Source organism: Bufo bufo, chromosome 4 (genome assembly GCF_905171765.1).
Source record: "Bufo bufo chromosome 4, aBufBuf1.1, whole genome shotgun sequence".
NCBI lineage: Eukaryota > Metazoa > Chordata > Amphibia > Anura > Bufonidae > Bufo > Bufo bufo.
In genome coordinates this window covers 511,510,738-511,528,502 of record NC_053392.1, presented here as the reverse complement: position 1 = coordinate 511,528,502, position 17,765 = coordinate 511,510,738, and the positions used below count along the sequence as shown (strand labels likewise).

Sequence of the window (17,765 nt, the reverse complement as noted above, 5' to 3'; positions counted from 1 at the left end):
CAATGCATCCCTCTATATACAGGATACCCCCTCTATATACAGTGCACCCCTATATATACACAGGATACCCCCTCTATATACAGGACACCCACTCAGGATACCCTCTCTATATACAGGATATCCCCTCTATATACAGTGCATCCCTCTATATACAAGATACCCACTCTATATACAGTGCATCCCTCTATATACAAGATACCCACTCTATATACAGTGCATCCCTCTATATACAGGATACCCACTCTATATACAGTGCATCCCTCTATATACAGGATACCCCCTCTATACACAGTGCACCCCTATATATACAGGATACCCCCTCTATATACAGGACACCCCCTCTAAATACAGGACACCCACTCTAAATACAGGACACCCACTCAGGATACCCTCTCTATATACAGGATATCCGCTCTATATAGAGGATACACCCTCTATATACAGTGCACCCCTCTAAATACAGGACACCCCCTCTATATACTGGACACCTTCTCTATATATACAGGATACCCCCTCTATATACAGGATGCCCCCTCTATATACAGGATACCCCTTTTATATACAGTGAACCCCTCTATATACAGGATACACCCTCTATATACAGTGCACCCCTCTAAATACAGGACACCCCCTCTATATACTGGACACCTTCTCTATATATACACAGGATACCCCCTCTATATACAGGATGCCCCCTCTATATACAGGATACCCCTTTTATATACAGTGAACCCCTCTATATACAGGACACACCCTCTATATACAGTGCACCACTCTATATACAGCGCACCCCTCTATATACAGGACACACCCTCTATATACAGTGCACCACTCTATATACAGCATACCCCCTCTATATACAGTGCACCCCTCTATATACAGGACACAGCTTCTATATACAGTGCACCAGATGTGCCCCCTTCACAGGAAGTGAAAAAAACAAACAATAAATACTCCTCGCCTCAATCACCTGGCTCCTCCGATGATCTGCGCTCCCCATCAGCAGCAGCAGAGGCTGATTCCCAGCCTGCCCCGCTCCTCCTCCTACACAGATCAGCAGGACCATGTGTGAGGACATTGTGCTGCTGCTGCAGTGGAGCGCTGGCAGCTCAATGGTGGAGCGGGGATCAAATAGTTCCCTTTCCCTGCTTCAGTGGTGTGCATACGGTGTTTGGCAACTCGGGGCGGGTCCTTTCTCTGGCACCCCCCCTTCCCAATACTTAAAAAAAATTGTACCCCCTCACAGTAGTATTGCTCTCATTGTACAACCTTCACAGTAGTTTTGTACAGAAGTGTGCCCCCTCACAGTAGTTATGCCCACATTGTGCCCTCTCACAGCAATTATGCCCTCTCTATGCCCTTTTCACAGTTGTAATGCCCTATCTGTGCCCCCTTCACAGTAATAATCCCCATTGTGCCCCCTTCACAGTAATAATTCCCATTGTGCCCCCTTCATAGTAATAATCCCCATTGTGCCCCCTTCATAGTAATAATCCCCATTGTGCCCCCTTCACAGTAATGCCCACTGTGCCTCCCTCATTGTAGTAATGCCCACGGTGCCCCCTTCATTGTAGTAATGCCCTCTGGCTCTGTGCCCCTTCCATAGTAGAAATCCCCATTGTGCCCCCTTCACGGTAATAATGCCCACTGTGACTCCTTCACAGTAGTAATGCCCACGGTGCCCCCTTCATTGTAGTAATGCCCTCTGGCTCTGTGCCCCCTCCATAGTAGAAATGCCCATTGTGCCCCCTTCAAATTAGTAATGCCCTCTGTGCCCCTCCATAGTAGAAATGTACTCTGTGCCCCCTCCATAGTAATAAAGACCTCTGTGCCCCCTCCATAGTAATAAAGTCCTCTGTGCCCCCTCCATAGTAATAAAGTCCTCTGTGCCCCATCCATAGTATTCAGTATTTTGGGCAGACTAGATGGGCCAAATGGTTCTTATCTGCCGACACATTCTGTGTTTCTAATAAAGACCTCTGTGCTCCTTCTGTATTAAAAACAAAAAAACACAGTAACTACTCACCTTGTCCCATTCCTGAAGCTCACAGTCCTCTCTTCCCTGCAGACACAGGTCGCTCTGCAGCACTGTGTGGGTGGGGCCTATGCAGATTATCGGTCTGCAGGCTCTGCCCACAGGCCGGCAGCGCGATCTGTGTCTGCAGGCTGAATGGTGGAGCAGAGAGAGGTCTTCCTGCTTCACCATTCAGAGCGTGGCTGGCCTGAAGGAGGGGAAGAGCGTGGGGAGCTGAGCGGTGCGTGACAGGACCCAGCTCCCTGCGCTCCAGCAATGAGCGCTTCCATCTGTATTGATGGAAGCGCTCATTGCTTCTAGCCTCTGGCAGCTGTGCTGTGGGCCCTGGCACTTGCCGGGTGCTGATGGCGGCCTTGGTATAAATACATCAGGGGTCAGTACAGAGATCTCTCCCATCATCTATTTATATGTGACAAGGGACATCCTCTGCATCTGGAGGAAAGAAGGTTTGTACACAAACATAAAAGAGGATTTTTTACGGTAAGAGCAGTGAGACTATGGAACTCTCTGCCTGTGGAGGTCAATTCACTAAAAGAGTTTAAGAGGGGCCTGGACGTATTTCTGGAGTGTAATAATATTACAAGTTATAGCTACTAGAGAGGGGTCGTTGATCCAGGGAGTTATTCTGATTGCCTGATTGGAGTCGGGAAGGAATTTTGTTCCCCTAAAATGAGGAAAATTGGCTTCTACCTCATGGGGTTTTTTCCCTTCCTATGGATCAACTTGAAGGATAACAAGCCGAACTGGGTGGATGGATGTCTTTTTTCAGCTTTACAAACTATGGGGCACATTAAGACCGGCGTTTAAATGCACTGGCGGTGGATCCGCCGAAGTTATGTAGAGGTGCCGTCCTCTACATAACTTCAGCGCATCTAGCGCCGATTCTAAATGTAAGACAGTTTCCTTGCTATCTTACATTTAAGCCATTTTCTACGCCTAAACCAGACATAGAAAATGATGAATGAGACAGGCCTGCCGGCTAGTCCCCTTCCCGACCACGCCACGCCCACTTTTTTAGACCTGGCGCGAGCGGGGAAGAAGTTGCAGATTCTGCTGAAACATGGCGTGCGACAGAATCTGCGCCAGATATACGCCACTAAAGTGGCATATATCTGTTCGGAAATAACCCCCCATGTTACTATGTTTAGTGGCATAAGAATGCAAAAAGTTGCTAAATATTTGTGCAAGCGAGCCCTAAAAGCCCCATTTTTACAACTTTTTAAAGCCAGAATTCTGAAGTGAAGGCATGATAAATCAGGGCCTAGGAATATTTGCAAAAAAAAAAAAAAACTGTTGTGAAGGTGGATCATATATATATAGTTTCCAAATCCGTTTGTGGCATTTACAACATCCTCTCGGTGGACAGAACAGTACGAGGTGCAACAAGTTTATCGTGTGATTCATTGATTTATTGTTCCGTCGGGCATGCTTCCTGGGAGAGAGAAAAGTCCCTTGGGAGGTGGAAAATTAGATCACATTTCGACCAATGATGGCACAAACCCATCATTAGCCATCTCTGCCTAATGAGTACATGGGAGCATTGGGTACAGATGACCCCATGTCACTTCCTTTCATTGGAGCTGAAATTATTACATTTTTACTTGGTCTCCTGCCCGGACAAGCATTATCTCCATTCAACTGATCACATGTGCTTGTCACAGGCATTCCTAAACAGCAGATCCTAGCCCCGAAGCATAATAAAGCTTTTACTGTGCAGCGTAAACCACAGATTGTTATCAGGTCAAATAAAAATGGTAAAAATGAATAATAACAGAACATGGCAAGCACCACCATAAACAGATAAGCTTTTACAGGCAGTCACTCAAGGCTCCAACCTTAACATAATCGTGGGAGTGAACCTTTTACATTAGGTAACACATGATTCACAAATGCCCTGCTACATTCCCATTTCCATCATAGCTAGGAACTCATTCGTACACAATGCGGTTGGTTGCCCTTAGGTCTGTCCTCTGAGGAGCCGCAAGGCACTGCTGATGCACCACGCATCACAAATAAACACAAGATGACAAATAGAAAAACGCAAGGTCACCCTATATTATATCAAGATTTCAACTGTGAGATGTATTAAAATTTGGCTCAAAATGGTAATTCTCTTTGAATATACAGTATCTTCTAACATGTCTAAGGAGGACGTAGGTGTGTATATGGGAGGGGGGGGGGGTTGATGAACCAATTGTGAAGAACAGGCAAGACACTTTGGCCAAGTTCACACGAACGTGTGTGACCCGTGCCCGTGCTGCGGCCCGCAATGCACGATCGCCGGCCGTAGGTCAGCCGCATCGGGTCGCGGACCCATTCACTTTAATGGGTCCGCGATCCGCCCGTTCCGCAACCCCACGGAACCACTCCGTAGTGCTTCTGAGGGGTCCCGTTCCGTGCGGCCGTTCCGCAATACTGGATTTGCGGACCCATTGAAGTGAATGGGTCCGCATCCGTGATGCGGAATGCACACAGAACTGTGGCCGTGTATTGCGGGCCGCAATACGGCCACGGATCACACACGTTTGTGTGAACTCTGCCTTCCTTAAACCCTTTGTCACAAATTAGAGAGTCAGAATCTCCATTGCTTTAAAGGAGTTGTCAGAGATTTGGATATCTGATACATGGGTGTGGGTCCGACACCTAAGACTTCCGCTGATCAGCTCTTTGAAGAGAATGCGGCGCTGCAGCCTCATCCTAGGCCAGTGATGCTACGTGCATCGGTCACATGGCCTAGGCGCAGCTCAGTCCCATTGAAAAGAGGTTGGACAACCCCTTTAGGGTCCATTCACACGTCCTCAAAACACAGACACCGGCTATGTACGTTCCACATTTTGCGGACTGCACATGGCCGGCCCTGTGATAGAAATGCCTAGATTTGTCCGTGGCTAAACAGTTAAACTGTTAAAGATTATCTGTCAATTCTATAAATCCAGGAGTTCCATATGGAGGGTCAGTGCAGTGAGGGGTTGGGAGAGGGTGTGCCAAAGGCAGGAAAGCTGAGGAGCTGAGGCGCACTGAGGTACTAGGACACACCCCTTGGCGCACTTAGGTGCTAGGACCCGCCCCTTGGCGCACTGAGGTGCTAGGACCCGCCCCTTGGCGCGCCGAAGCTCTAATTTGCACATTAAACTCTGTTTTCTCTGGAACGACACAATGGAATTTTACCACCCAGGTATCATTTTAATTAGCAGGATCAACCCTACCAGGTAGCATGCCTGGTTTGATAGGGTTGATACTGCTGCTAGGTTCTGTTCAGGTTAAAAATACTAGTTGTATTTTCTTTCAAATGAAATAGAGCTGTATGTTATATTATGCGGTGAAAAGAATAAATGCAAAAGCGGTGATTTTCTTTGCAGCACTTTTTATGTGAGTTGTTGTCTTAATATGTCACAGCTACATTCCAATGTATCTTACCTGCTGATGCAGTAGAAAGCGACAAGCCTAAAAACATCCGCAAAGCTGATTCCAGAGCCTTCCACGGAAAAAGCTGGGGAGACAAAAGATAATGGACACCGCGTAAGACCACAAACAAGACCAGATCCTGGTGTTTTTCTGCAGAGAGTAAGCAGTAATGTTTTGCAAGTATCAAACAAAGCAGTGTTCTCCTAATTGAAAACAACTGTGCCGGGCGCGATTCTGTGCCAGAAGAGCAATTCTGCTAAATATAAGGAGCCTGGAATTTATGTCCCTTTCCTCATTCCTAGAACATTCACTCATCCTTAAAAAATGGGTCAAAACAGATCAGAGTTGCACAATGAAGGAGTCAGAAAACAAAACAAAGGAACTCACATGATCCTCACAATTCAGTCTGACTTTCCCCACACAAATGTGGCGCTAGTAGTATTCGGGCCTCTTCACACAGGATGTTTACTTGTGTTATCACGGCAGCCACATGTGCAACGTTAATGAGAAATCATGAAGTTTCCATTCATGTGTCTCCATTTCCCCCTCTATTACAGCGTATAAACTACTAAATGGGGGGAAAAGTCTCAAAAAGTGTATAAAAGGAATATAAAAAGTAAAAGAAAACAATAAAAAAAAGTTTGTTTTAAAGGGAATGTATCTATATTTTTTAAAACAAATTAAACCAGATACTGATACATATTCTTTTTCTAATCTGTTTTTATTTCCTGAAATTTTTTAATTTGTATTTTCTGGACTTGATTTTGGGGTCAGCAGCAGCTCAGGCAAGATGGCTAACAACATTCAGAGATATGAGAGCCGCCACATACCAGAGAAACCTGTATTCTGGAAGGGAATCGTTGACATCTACGGAAGTTAAAAAGTAAAAGAGAACTATAAAAAGTTTTAATTTAATGTTTTTTTAAACGAATGTCTCATCTATAATTTTTTAACTAATACCAGATACTGATACGTTATTTAATGAAATCGCATTTTTATGTTAACTTTTTTTTTTTTGTATTTTCAATTTTTTTTCCATGTCCTTGTCTATATTTTTAAGAAATCCTAAATCATGCAGTTTTCCCACTGGCCACTAGGCCCAAAATAAGTCACGACTTCCTGTTATTTGAGAGCAGTCACATAGGTCATGGACACATAGAGAAGGACTGACCACTTTGATTTCTATAAGAGAGTTTTCTAGGCATGCCCTGTGACCTGTGCAGAGGTCAAGAGGGAGTAGGTAAGCTGTGATATCACTTATTGTGAGTAGTGGAGCTTTTGTTATCTCTACAAAGGTGATAACTGCCATTGTAATCCTGCCTGTGATGATAATGCAATGGCTACTGAATGGTTACTGTAAAGAACAAGAAATCTTGACATATTATTAGGCCTAGTGGCCAGTACGAAGGTTGCACAATTTTAGGTATTTTTTTTAATATACCCTATAGATAGTGACATTAAAAATTAAAGCAAAAATCACTAGAAATTCAAAACAAATTTTAACATAAAAACATTGTTTAAAGAGCAGGTAATTTTCTGATGACATTTTCCATTTAAAAGGGTGTTCCAGGCGCCTGCTATTGTTGACGTATCCCCAGGATAGGTCATTAATATCCAATAAGTAAGGGTCCAACACCCGCCACCCCCACGATCACCTGTTCCCTGCAGCCCTAAATGGAGCAGGAAGCACAGATCCGTTTAAACTATAGAGGTCGTGTGGGGTTACTGCAGATCAGCTAACATTCACTTTAATGGCGTCAGGGCCACTGCACTTTGAACAGTGCTGTGCTTCCAGCTCCATTCAGAATGCCAGAGGATACAGGGGGCAGCTGATCAGTTGGGGTGCTGGGTGTCGGACCTTTACCAGTCAGATATTAATAACCTATCTTGAGGATCTGTCATTAATATCATGAGCCTGGAAAACCCTTTTAAAGGGGTTGTCCGGGCTTTTTCATATTGATGACGCATCCTCAGGAAAGGTCATTAATATCAGATAGGTGGGGGTCTGACAACCGGCACCCCACCGATCAGCTGTTTGAGGAGACGGTGGGTGCTGTGCTAACCTGCCATCTCCCTTGTCTCTTCCTGCTCTGCTGCTGCTATCCCATAAACATACAGCGGTGAGCAGAAAGAGAGAAGAGAGACAGCACGTGCGCACAGCGTGTGCCGTTTCCTCATACAGCTAATAGTGGGGGTGCCAGGTGTCGGACCCCCGCGGATCTGATATTGATGACCTTTCCTGAGGATAGGTCATCAATAGTAAAAGCCCGGACATACTCTTTAAGCCCAGACCTTCTCTGCATATTACTTAGGCCTCATGCACACGGACGTTGTTTTGGTCCGCATCCGAGCCGCAGTTTTGGCGGCTCGGATGCGGACCCATTCACTTCAATAGGGCCGCAAAAGATGCGGACAGCACTCCGTGTGCTGTCCGCTTCCGTTGATCCGTTCCGTGGTCCGCAAAAAAAATATAACCTGTCCTATTCTTGTCCGTGTTTTGCGGACAAGAATAGGCAGTTATATTAATGGCTGTCTGCGCCAATCCGCAAATTGCGGAACGCACACGGAGGCCATCCGTGTTTTGCGGACCGCAAAACACACAACGGTCGTGTGCATGTAGACTTATGCTGATAAATATGACTTAGAGCAGCCGTACTATTGGTATAATCCATGGAAGGAATAAAAGTATGTAAGTATTCGAGATGTTTCCTCTTGATATGAAATCTTATGTGACCTTAAAGTGAAAATGCAAACAACTAACTCAGTGGGAAAGCTCCATAGTTTTTTATATTATCCTTACATTAGTCAAGCTGCGGCACATATTTCCCTATAGGCCAAAGGAAGACAGGCTTACTATGCCAGGTTTAGATATTTGCTGATGACTGTTCAACATTTGGCTGTGTTTGGACAAAACATAAGAGGCATATCAGAGACAATCTGGTCCGAGGCATGTACGTAGGCGGCTAACTGCATATACAGCTACGGCAGCATAAAGCTTCTCAGAGACAAGAAGATGCCAAACATCACACCCATCATGTGCCAGGAAGGTCTAATAAAAGCAGACACGGAGAAAAGCTTCACAAAGAGAGAAAGCTGAACTTAGTGAGTTTGGTCAATTCTATGGATTTCTCAAAAAGTATCTGACACAAGAAGACACTACAGTGATCCCTCGAGATACAATGGCCTCAGGTCATAATATTTTCAACATACAATGGTCGTCCTGGAACCAATTAATATTGTAACTTGAGATCCCATTGTGTTTCCCTTCTAGATGATACTTACACGTCAGAAGATACAACACCGAACACCAAAACCCAACTTTTTTTGGGTTATTCAGACGACCGTATTTCTGGGTCTGTAATTTATAGAACAGGTGCGGAGCCATTCATTTCAATGGGGTCGCCAAAGATGCGGACAGCACATGGTGTGCTGTCCGCAACTGTTCCAGGGCTACGCAAAAAAATATAGTGCATGTCCCATTCTTGTCCATGATTGTGGACAAGAATAGGCATTTCTATCTAGGGCTGGCTGTGGGCATTCCTCAAAATGCAGAACGCACACGGCCGGTATCCATGTTTTGTGGACCGCAAAACACTTACGGTCGTCTGAATGGACCCTAAAGGTGCCAGTACACATTGGATGAGCCTGAGCCGCACCAAGCAATGTGTCCCGACTTTCCCTTGACAGATGATGTTGGGAAAGAAAGATGGCGTGTGCTGAAATTCCACATACCTGATTCTTTGTTCTCCTTTCCCGAATAAAAACGCATGCATGCACGGGCCAAGTTGGTCATGCATTTGTAAGGGAAAGTCTAGCTGTCAGGGGAAGTCTGCATTTGTAAGGGGATTAGCTGTGGACGGAATGGGTATTTGGCTGATGGCTATTGAAGATGTATGGCCTTAAAGGGAATATGTCACCAAATAGTTTTTTGTCAGTTAAAACCAGATAGTAACACAAATTAGTTTTTCTATTTTTTCCTGTTTTTATTTTCTGCAGATTTTTTTTAATTCTATTTCCTGAACATGATTATGGGACAGTCATCTTGTGAGCTGTTTAATAACATTTGGAGATATGCTTTACAGCTAATCCCTTTGACTTACATGGGAGAGTTTTCTAGGCATGCTCCGTGACCTTTGAAGAGGTCAGGAGGGAGCTGATAATCTGTGATATCACCTATTGTGAATGGTGAATTCTGTGTTTATATATATATATATATATAGTGGTATCTGTCATTGTAATCCTGCCTGTAATGATAAGCAGGTAACTGCAGTAAAGTGATCTGTACAAATCACAAATACATACGAAGTAGGCTTAGTGACCAGTCCGAAAACTGCAGGATTTTATGTTTTTTTTTTTTTTTTACATATACAGTCGTGGCCAAAAGTTTTGAGAATTACATAAATATTGGAAATTGGAAAAGTTGCTGCTTAAGTTTTTATAATAGCAATTTGCATATACTCCAGAATGTTATGAAGAGTGATCAGATGAATTGCATAGTCCTCCTTTGCCATGAAGATTAACTTAATCCCAAAAAAACTTTCCACTGCATTTCATTGCTGTCATTAAAGGACCTGCTGAGATCATTTCAGTAATCGTCTTGTTAACTCAGGTGAGAATGTTGACGAGCACAAGGCTGGAGATCATTATGTCAGGCTGATTGGGTTAAAATGTCAGACATGACATGTTAAAAGGAGGGTGATACTTGAAATCATTGTTCTTCCATTGTTAACCATGGTGACCTGCAAAGAAACGCGTGCAGCCATCATTGCGTTGCATAAAAATGGCTTCACAGGCAAGGATATTGTGGCTACTAAGATTGCACCTCAATCAACAATTTATAGGATCATCAAGAACTTCAAGGAAAGAGGTTCAATTCTTGTTAAGAAGGCTTCAGGGCGTCCAAGAAAGTCCAGCAAGCGCCAGGATCGTCTCCTAAAGAGGATTCAGCTGCGGGATCGGAGTGCCACCAGTGCAGAGCTTGCTCAGGAATGGCAGCAGGCAGGTGTGAGCGCATCTGCACGCACAGTGAGGCGAAGACTTTTGGAAGATGGCCTGGTGTCAAGAAAAGCAGCAAAGAAGCCACTTCTCTCCAAAAAAAACATCAGGGACAGATTGATCTTCTGCAGAAAGTATGGTGAATGGACTGCTGAGGACTGGGGCAAAGTCATATTCTCTGATGAAGCCTCTTTCCAATTGTTTGGGGCATCTGAAAAAAGGCTTGTCCGGAGAAGAAAAGGTGAGCGCTACCATCAGTCCTGTATCATGCCAACAGTAAGGCATCCTGAGACCATTCATGTGTGGGGTTGCTTCTCATCCAAGGGAGGGGGCTCACTCACAATTTTGCCCAAAAACACAGCCATGAATAAAGAATGGTACCAAAACACCCTCCAACAGCAACTTCTTCCAACAATCCAACAACAGTTTGGTGAAGAACAATGCATTTTCCAGCACAATGGAGCACCGTGCCATATGGCAAAAGTGATAACTAAGTGGCTCGGGCACCAAAACGTTGACATTTTGGGTCCATGGCCTGGAAACTCCCCAGATCTTAATCCCATTGAGAATTTGTGGTCAATCCTCAAGAGGCGGGTGGACAAACAAAAACCCACTAATTCTGACAAACTCCAAGAAGTGATTATGAAAGAATGGGTTGCTATCAGTCAGGAATTGGCCCAGAAGTTGATTGAGAGCATGCCCAGTCGAATTGCAGAGGTCCTGAAAAAGAAGGGCCAACACTGCAAATACTGATTAATAAATGTCGTGTAATTGTCGGTAAAAGCCTTTGAAACGTATGAAGTGCGTGTAATTATATTTCACTACATCACAGAAACAACTGAAACAAAGATCTAAAAGCAGTTTAGCAGCAAACTTTGTGAAAACTAATATTTGTGTCATTCTCAAAACTTTTGGCCACGACTGTAGATACTGACATAGAAAATTAAAAATAACCAACAATTCTTTAAAATATGTTAAACATAAAAACATGATTTGAACAATAGGTCATTTTCTGATGACTTGTTCAAAAACTGATGACTGGTAAACACAAAAAAAAAAAAAGTAATATAACAAAGAAAAATGTTGACACTAATCTAATAAAAAGAAAAAAAAAAAACACCAGTGCTCAAGACAGATTATTCTGAAGGTAAATGCTTCACTTACTATATGAACTTTCTCTAATCACAAATTCTTGGAAACAAGATCCAAATTCTTCTGGAACCCGAAGTGAAATGACTTTCTTCTGGAGTTTTGAAGATTTCCGCACCAAAAAGGTCTGTTAAGAAAGAAATTCAAAAAGGTAAGTGGTAGGCCTAGAATAGAAAAACGCCAGAAATGTCAGATTTTCTCTCTAACTACAGTATATAAATTAAGCAAACCAAATTACCCTGACTTTTGGTCTGCTGAATTTCAATTAAAGGGGTTATCTGAGAAATAATAATGAGGTAATTGTTATCACATTGGCGCGGGTCCAAGTCCGTGCAACCCTGACGATCAGCTGTTTCAGGGAGTCAGGACATTCACCTGAGCTCTGTTGAGTGCTACGGTCTCCCAGCAGCTTACCAAGCACGGCGCCGTGCATTGTTTCTTGGCAGTGCTTGGTATTGCAGCTCAACCCCATTGACTTGAATAGGGCTGAGCTGCAACAAGGCCAAGTGACCGATGTACAGTGATGTCACTGGCCTAGAAAGAGGCCATGCTGCTCACTGAACAACCGGCCTCTTCTAATAACCGACTCCCGGGACCCCCACAGATCTGATATCCTTTCCCGGAAAACCCCTTTAGTATTGGCCATTAGTTATTTAGTAAGAACATTAAAAACTATGTAAAATTCTATCATTGTTTTTTGATATCGTCTAATTAAAGCAATATAGTGATGTTTTATTAATGAATCAATGTTGAGCATACCCAGTTAACACCTTAAAGGATAACTGTTGTATTAATTATTTTTTTGGAGTATTGGATTGTGGTGATTAATATCACCTTGGTGGCCCTATTTCAACTTTTCACTGTGTATTCAATTACCCCTTAATTCTACATTTTTGTTCCCTGTACTGCCTATTTTTACCTGTGCTTAAAATAGTGTTGCTAGGCATGGTCCGTCTATCTGTTGAAGGACGGAGCACGCTGCGTGCAGGGTCACATTACTGACAGCCAGGGACTGTAAGTAAATGATTAAAGCCAGGTCCTCCCCAGCAGCTGATAACAGTGCCTGGGCTGTGTGCACTTCTCCCTGTCCCTGCGCTTGGCAGACGCTCCCTCACTCAGCAGAGCTGGAGAATGCAGAGTTGGAGCAGCGCAGAGCAGGGAAGGGAGATCTGCCGTCTGCTCAGTGTATAAATGAAGGCAACATGTGGTAAGAGGACCCCTTTGTGCTGCAGGAGATTAACCCTTCAGGGGGGAGGGCTCTGGTTACTGACACTTTTGGGGGGGCTATTGTTACTGGCTAGTGAGGGCAGGCGGGATTAGCCTCAGGGTGAGGGCAGTGGCGGCCATCTTAACTGAATAGTGAAATTGTAGTTTTATGCAGACTGGTTGCTAAGGGCTGAATCTTATTAAATATGGGGTAAGTCAGTCTAATAGTAACTGATTCTGGATTATCATGTTATTAGTAACTACATATATGAAAATTTAAATTAGGGTCTAAATGTGACAGTTATCCTTTAAAGGAGTGTTCCGGTAATATTGATTTTTAAGCAAGTGCCCACAGCACTGGCCAATGGCTGACTTCAGTGTTGACGTGCTACTTGTGGCCACAACACCGTTGAAGCCACTCATTGGCTGGAGCGGTACATGTGACCATGACCATGCACTGCCAGTTGTAAACAGTGCAGGGACCGGAAGATGGAGAATGTAGAGGCAGGGTGGAGGACCGGAATGGCAGGGAGCCGGTATTAAGTATTAATCTTCTATTTTAGGGGCAGGTTGCGGGCACTTGCTTAAAAATCAATAACAGAAAACCCCTTTAAGAAAGCATTACAGCCCCATCTGGGCTTCTATGACTTAAAGACCCAGTGAGCAAAGTGATGTAGTGAAAATTAAGAGCTTGTGACAGTCATCCCCTCACCCCCCATTAGAACTAGACGAAATGTAGCCATCTTCAAATATTCACATTTGGGGTCCTTTATCAAACTGGTGTAAAGTAGAACTGGCTTAGTTGCCCATAGCAACCAATCAGATTCCACCTTTGATTTTGGACAGCTCCTTTGGAAAATAAAAGGTGGAATCTGGCTGCTATGGGCAACTAAGCCAGTTCTACTTTACACCAGTCTGATAAAGGACCCCAATTGTTCTTTTTCATACTGTATTCCATTTCCAGGCAGATATTTTTTAGCACACTCCTGACACGTCCATTTTAGAACGTGTATGGGAATTATGGAAATAGCAGCGTGCACTGGCTCAGCTGCCTATATAACCTGCATAGACAGGATGGGGAGAGTAGTCGGCATGCTCAACCACTATCCTCCTTTCTTTCTTGGTCATCTTCATCTGGTCACAGGACTCAGTTTCTCCTTATGGCTGAAGATCCCAGAGGTGGGAACTAGGGTGGCCAGACGTCCGGTTTTCTGGCTCCCTGTCCTCCGTCCGGCGCAGGGCCTGGACGGACACAGGGATGCCCACCCTTTCAGTAGCTCACGCTCAGACAGCAGCACTGCGCTGTATAAGCGTGAGCTGCAGTAACTGACTGAGGCTTCTCTCACCCCCAGTCAGTCAGTAGAGCCGCAGACATGGCTCCCTGTGGCTGACTGAGGGGGAGAGAAGCGCCCCGGCTGCTCCCAACTCACTTTCCCCTCAGAAACTTCTTCCTTCTCCTCCCCCGTTTTCCCCCCAGGCGGTGATGGGGGCGTGGCTTGACTGAGGTGGGCGTGGTTTATCGGTTTGGGGACGTGGCCGGTGAGGTCCGGCTTTCTTGTGTGAAGTCAGTGGCCACCCTAGTGGGAACCTATCAGATAATCATGAAGGAAATCTGTCATCAGGAAAGTCAGCGTTACACCCGGCACAATGCCTTGTACGACTAGCTCAGCTAAATGTCATGACACCATTCACTTACTGATTAGTTGCTGCATTCTGGAGGAAAAGTCATTTTAATCCTTATGCAAATGAGCAGTTGAGTGCACGAGGGAGGAACCTAGAAGAAGAGGGCGGGTCCGGCAGAGGAAGCGGGAGGAGTAAGGGTGCACAGATTACCTGTGACTGCATCACAGTGAATTCATTGGTGACAGACTCCCTTCAAGTGTCTTTGTGAATATGTCTTAGAAAATGATTGTGAAGTTCCCAAAATTGACTTTGGTGACAGACAGTGAAATGATTGCTGGATACACAGTAATGCAGTTATACTACAATTTACTAAGGCAGGGATCACATCACGTTTTTTTCCCATCAGTTTAACGTATACAAAAAAACGTATAGGTTAAACGGATGCCTCAGAGTGACTGATGCCATACCATGGAACCTGTTCACCATAGAGTTCCCTTGTAATAAAATAAAAAAAGTATACGTTTTGTTTTACCATTGTAAAAAAAATATACTTTTTTTTACCGGACTCTGCAGGATACAAGAGTGTGGTGTGCTGCGTTTTGTATACTTCAGACAGAGTCATAAAACGTGATGCGAACCCAGCCTAAGATAAAGGGGTTTTCAGGGACTTCAAAACTGATGTCCTACTATCCTTAGGATAGGTCATCAATATTATATCAATGGGGGAAGGACTCCTTGCACCCCTATCATCAACTGGTTGAAGGGACCCTACATTGCTTAGGCTACTTTCACACTCACGTTTTGTGCGGCTCTGTCATGGACGCATCTGTTCAGATAATGCAACCGTCTGCATCCTTTCAGAGCGGATCCGTTTGTATTATCTTTAACATAGCCAAGATGGATCCGTCTTGAACACCATTGAAAGTCAATAGAGGACGGATCCGTTTTCTATTGTGCCAGTGAAAACGGATCCGTCCCCATTGACTTACATTGTGTGTCAGGACGGATCAGTTTGGCTCAGTTGGATCAGACGGACACCAAAACGCTGCAAGCAGCCTCCAGAGCGGAATGGAGACTGAACGGAGGCAAACTGATGCATTCTGAACGGATCCTTTTCCATTCAGAATGCGCTAGAATGCAAACTGATCGGAAAGGCAAAACGCGAGTGTGAAAGTAGACCTACCAGGCACAGCATTATAAATTTTGTGGTGGCTGATATTGCAGCTTAGTCCTATTCATTTGGCACAGCCAGTAAAAAATGTACAGATCTGTGCCTGGCAAGCAATGAAGAGGATGCCCTGCTCACCTGAGGGCCTTGGCCCATCCTTAAGACGGGTTTACACGGGCATGGCTAAAGCCGATTGTCGGGAAGGAAGCTTTCCTCCCCGACAGTCGGCTGCCCATTCAGTGAAGGAGACCACTACCCAGAAACTATCATTTATGTGCCTGCACGAACGTCAAGATCGTTCATCGGGTCATCGGCACCACATTTAGACGGGCAGATTGTCGGGAACGAGCATTCGCAGTAACATTTGTTCCAGATAATCTGCCCGAACATCAGGCCGTGTAAATCCACCTTTAGGCTAGAGTCTACTCTAGACCATCAATATCAAAGTCCTGGAAAACCCCTTCAGACTAAAGCTTTAGTCACCCGTAATCTTGCATTGCTAAATCTCATATATAATGTTTGGACTGCACAACCATGCATCAGTCCATCGAGGAGTCATCGTATGAATCTATCAACACAGAAAAAAACAGGAAAATGCCAGCAGATACAATCACTTTTTCCCTACAGTCACGCAGGCTTCTGGAGGCTGGAGAACAGCCATCAGCTTGTGTACGCAAGATAAGACAGAGCACACCGTGACTCACGACTGTCAACTTGTCCATTCATATAACATGCTATCGGCAATTTTAGCGATTGGCAGTGTCCCTGATGCCAAGTTACGCCTTAAAACTAAATAAAATCCTTCACCCCGGGGTGGCTAATGTTTGTGATGAGGTTTTCAGCTTTAGCGATGGGGAGTGATTAGGAAAAGCAGGTGAGGGGTCGCAAAAAGGGAAATATAGCAGTATTTCTTTTTTATAATTTCATAAAAATAGACTTTTTGTAACAAGAGAAGTCAAGGGATGTTCTTTATTATGAAAATCACTCTAAGGGGGCATTCACCCAACCATATGTACCGGTATTTGTATGATGTCCATGTGACATCTGTGTTGCATCCATATATTTTTTTTTGGGTGGACTTCAATGGATCCATGGTCCGCATTAGCAGCCAAGAATGGGACATGGTCTATCTTTTGCGGAATGGACATATGGATGCTGAAAGCCTCTTTGAGATAAAAAATAAAGTCTGTTCTATTCTTGCCCTTTACAGACATAAGAGACACTAGGTAAGTATGACAAACATCAGAGTTTGGTTAAACTTGTGGGAACCGGAGAAACTCGGTATAGTCTAGATCGTATAAATAATAATAGAACAAAATATCTATCAAATTTCCTTGAGAGAAGAAATGTATGGCAGGAGTCCAGCCCAACGGAAACCACTCCAAGAGTAAGGAGCGCCAAGCTCAATCTTACCCTCGACAGCTCAGCACAATTGCAGACCACAACATCTAGTAGCCTCTGAGGTTCGCCTGAAGTTCAAAAACAGAATCATCTTTTATGCAGTGGTCATCATGATTGTGGTCACATCAGGGGAGGTGTTTGGGGCTCTGTTTTTTTATTTTTTTTTATTTAGGGTCATTTTTTGTCCTTAAAAATAGTGTAACCAGCTGATATCTTGTGCAGCTGCCGGGGGTCTGGAATGTCATGAAGTCCATCCAGAGGGAATCTTCACTTTCAACAATGTTCCATTGTATTCCCAAAACTGTGCAAATAACAGGTGCTGCACAGTCCAGGACTTGGCTCCGGCAGCCTGTGTGTATACTATGCACATGTCGTGCCTGTATAGGGATAATACATACTTCATCTGTAGCAGTACACGGAAACCTCGCCAGAGACCACCTGAGAAGACCACCGCGCTAGCTAAACAGATTTCAGTTCCATCACCTACTATGTATATTGGCCATGGTATTTAAAGAGGAGCTGTCACCTCTCCTGATATGTCTGTTTTAGGAACTACCGTACTTGCATTCCCCATGTAACAACCATTCTGGAGCATCTTTTTCATATAACGCTGTGCCATTCCTCTATTATTCCTATTACAGGTTATGAATGAATTGCCATTATCCACACCGATGGTGCATGCACCAGAACAGCGCCAGGTGACATTACATTGTCACTGCGTGGCCCTGCGCTGGGCGCAGAAAGGGGCGGTGCTTTAGTGCGACAAGAGCAATGGCGATCCCC

At 44.4% G+C, this 17,765-nt stretch overlaps 1 protein-coding gene across 2 annotated transcripts in view; it reads right to left on the bottom strand.

Annotated features, from left to right (window-relative positions):
* RIN2 (Ras and Rab interactor 2) overlaps positions 1-17,765 on the bottom strand; it is a 173,728-nt gene that overhangs the window by 34,200 nt on the left and 121,763 nt on the right. For both annotated transcript variants that reach the window (XM_040429688.1, XM_040429689.1), the window contains exons 5-6: positions 11,600-11,711; positions 5,453-5,525 (exon numbers count right to left, since the gene is read on the bottom strand). In XM_040429688.1, the coding sequence (XP_040285622.1) occupies positions 5,453-5,525; positions 11,600-11,711 (185 nt within the window). The remainder of the gene's footprint in view (positions 1-5,452; positions 5,526-11,599; positions 11,712-17,765) is intronic.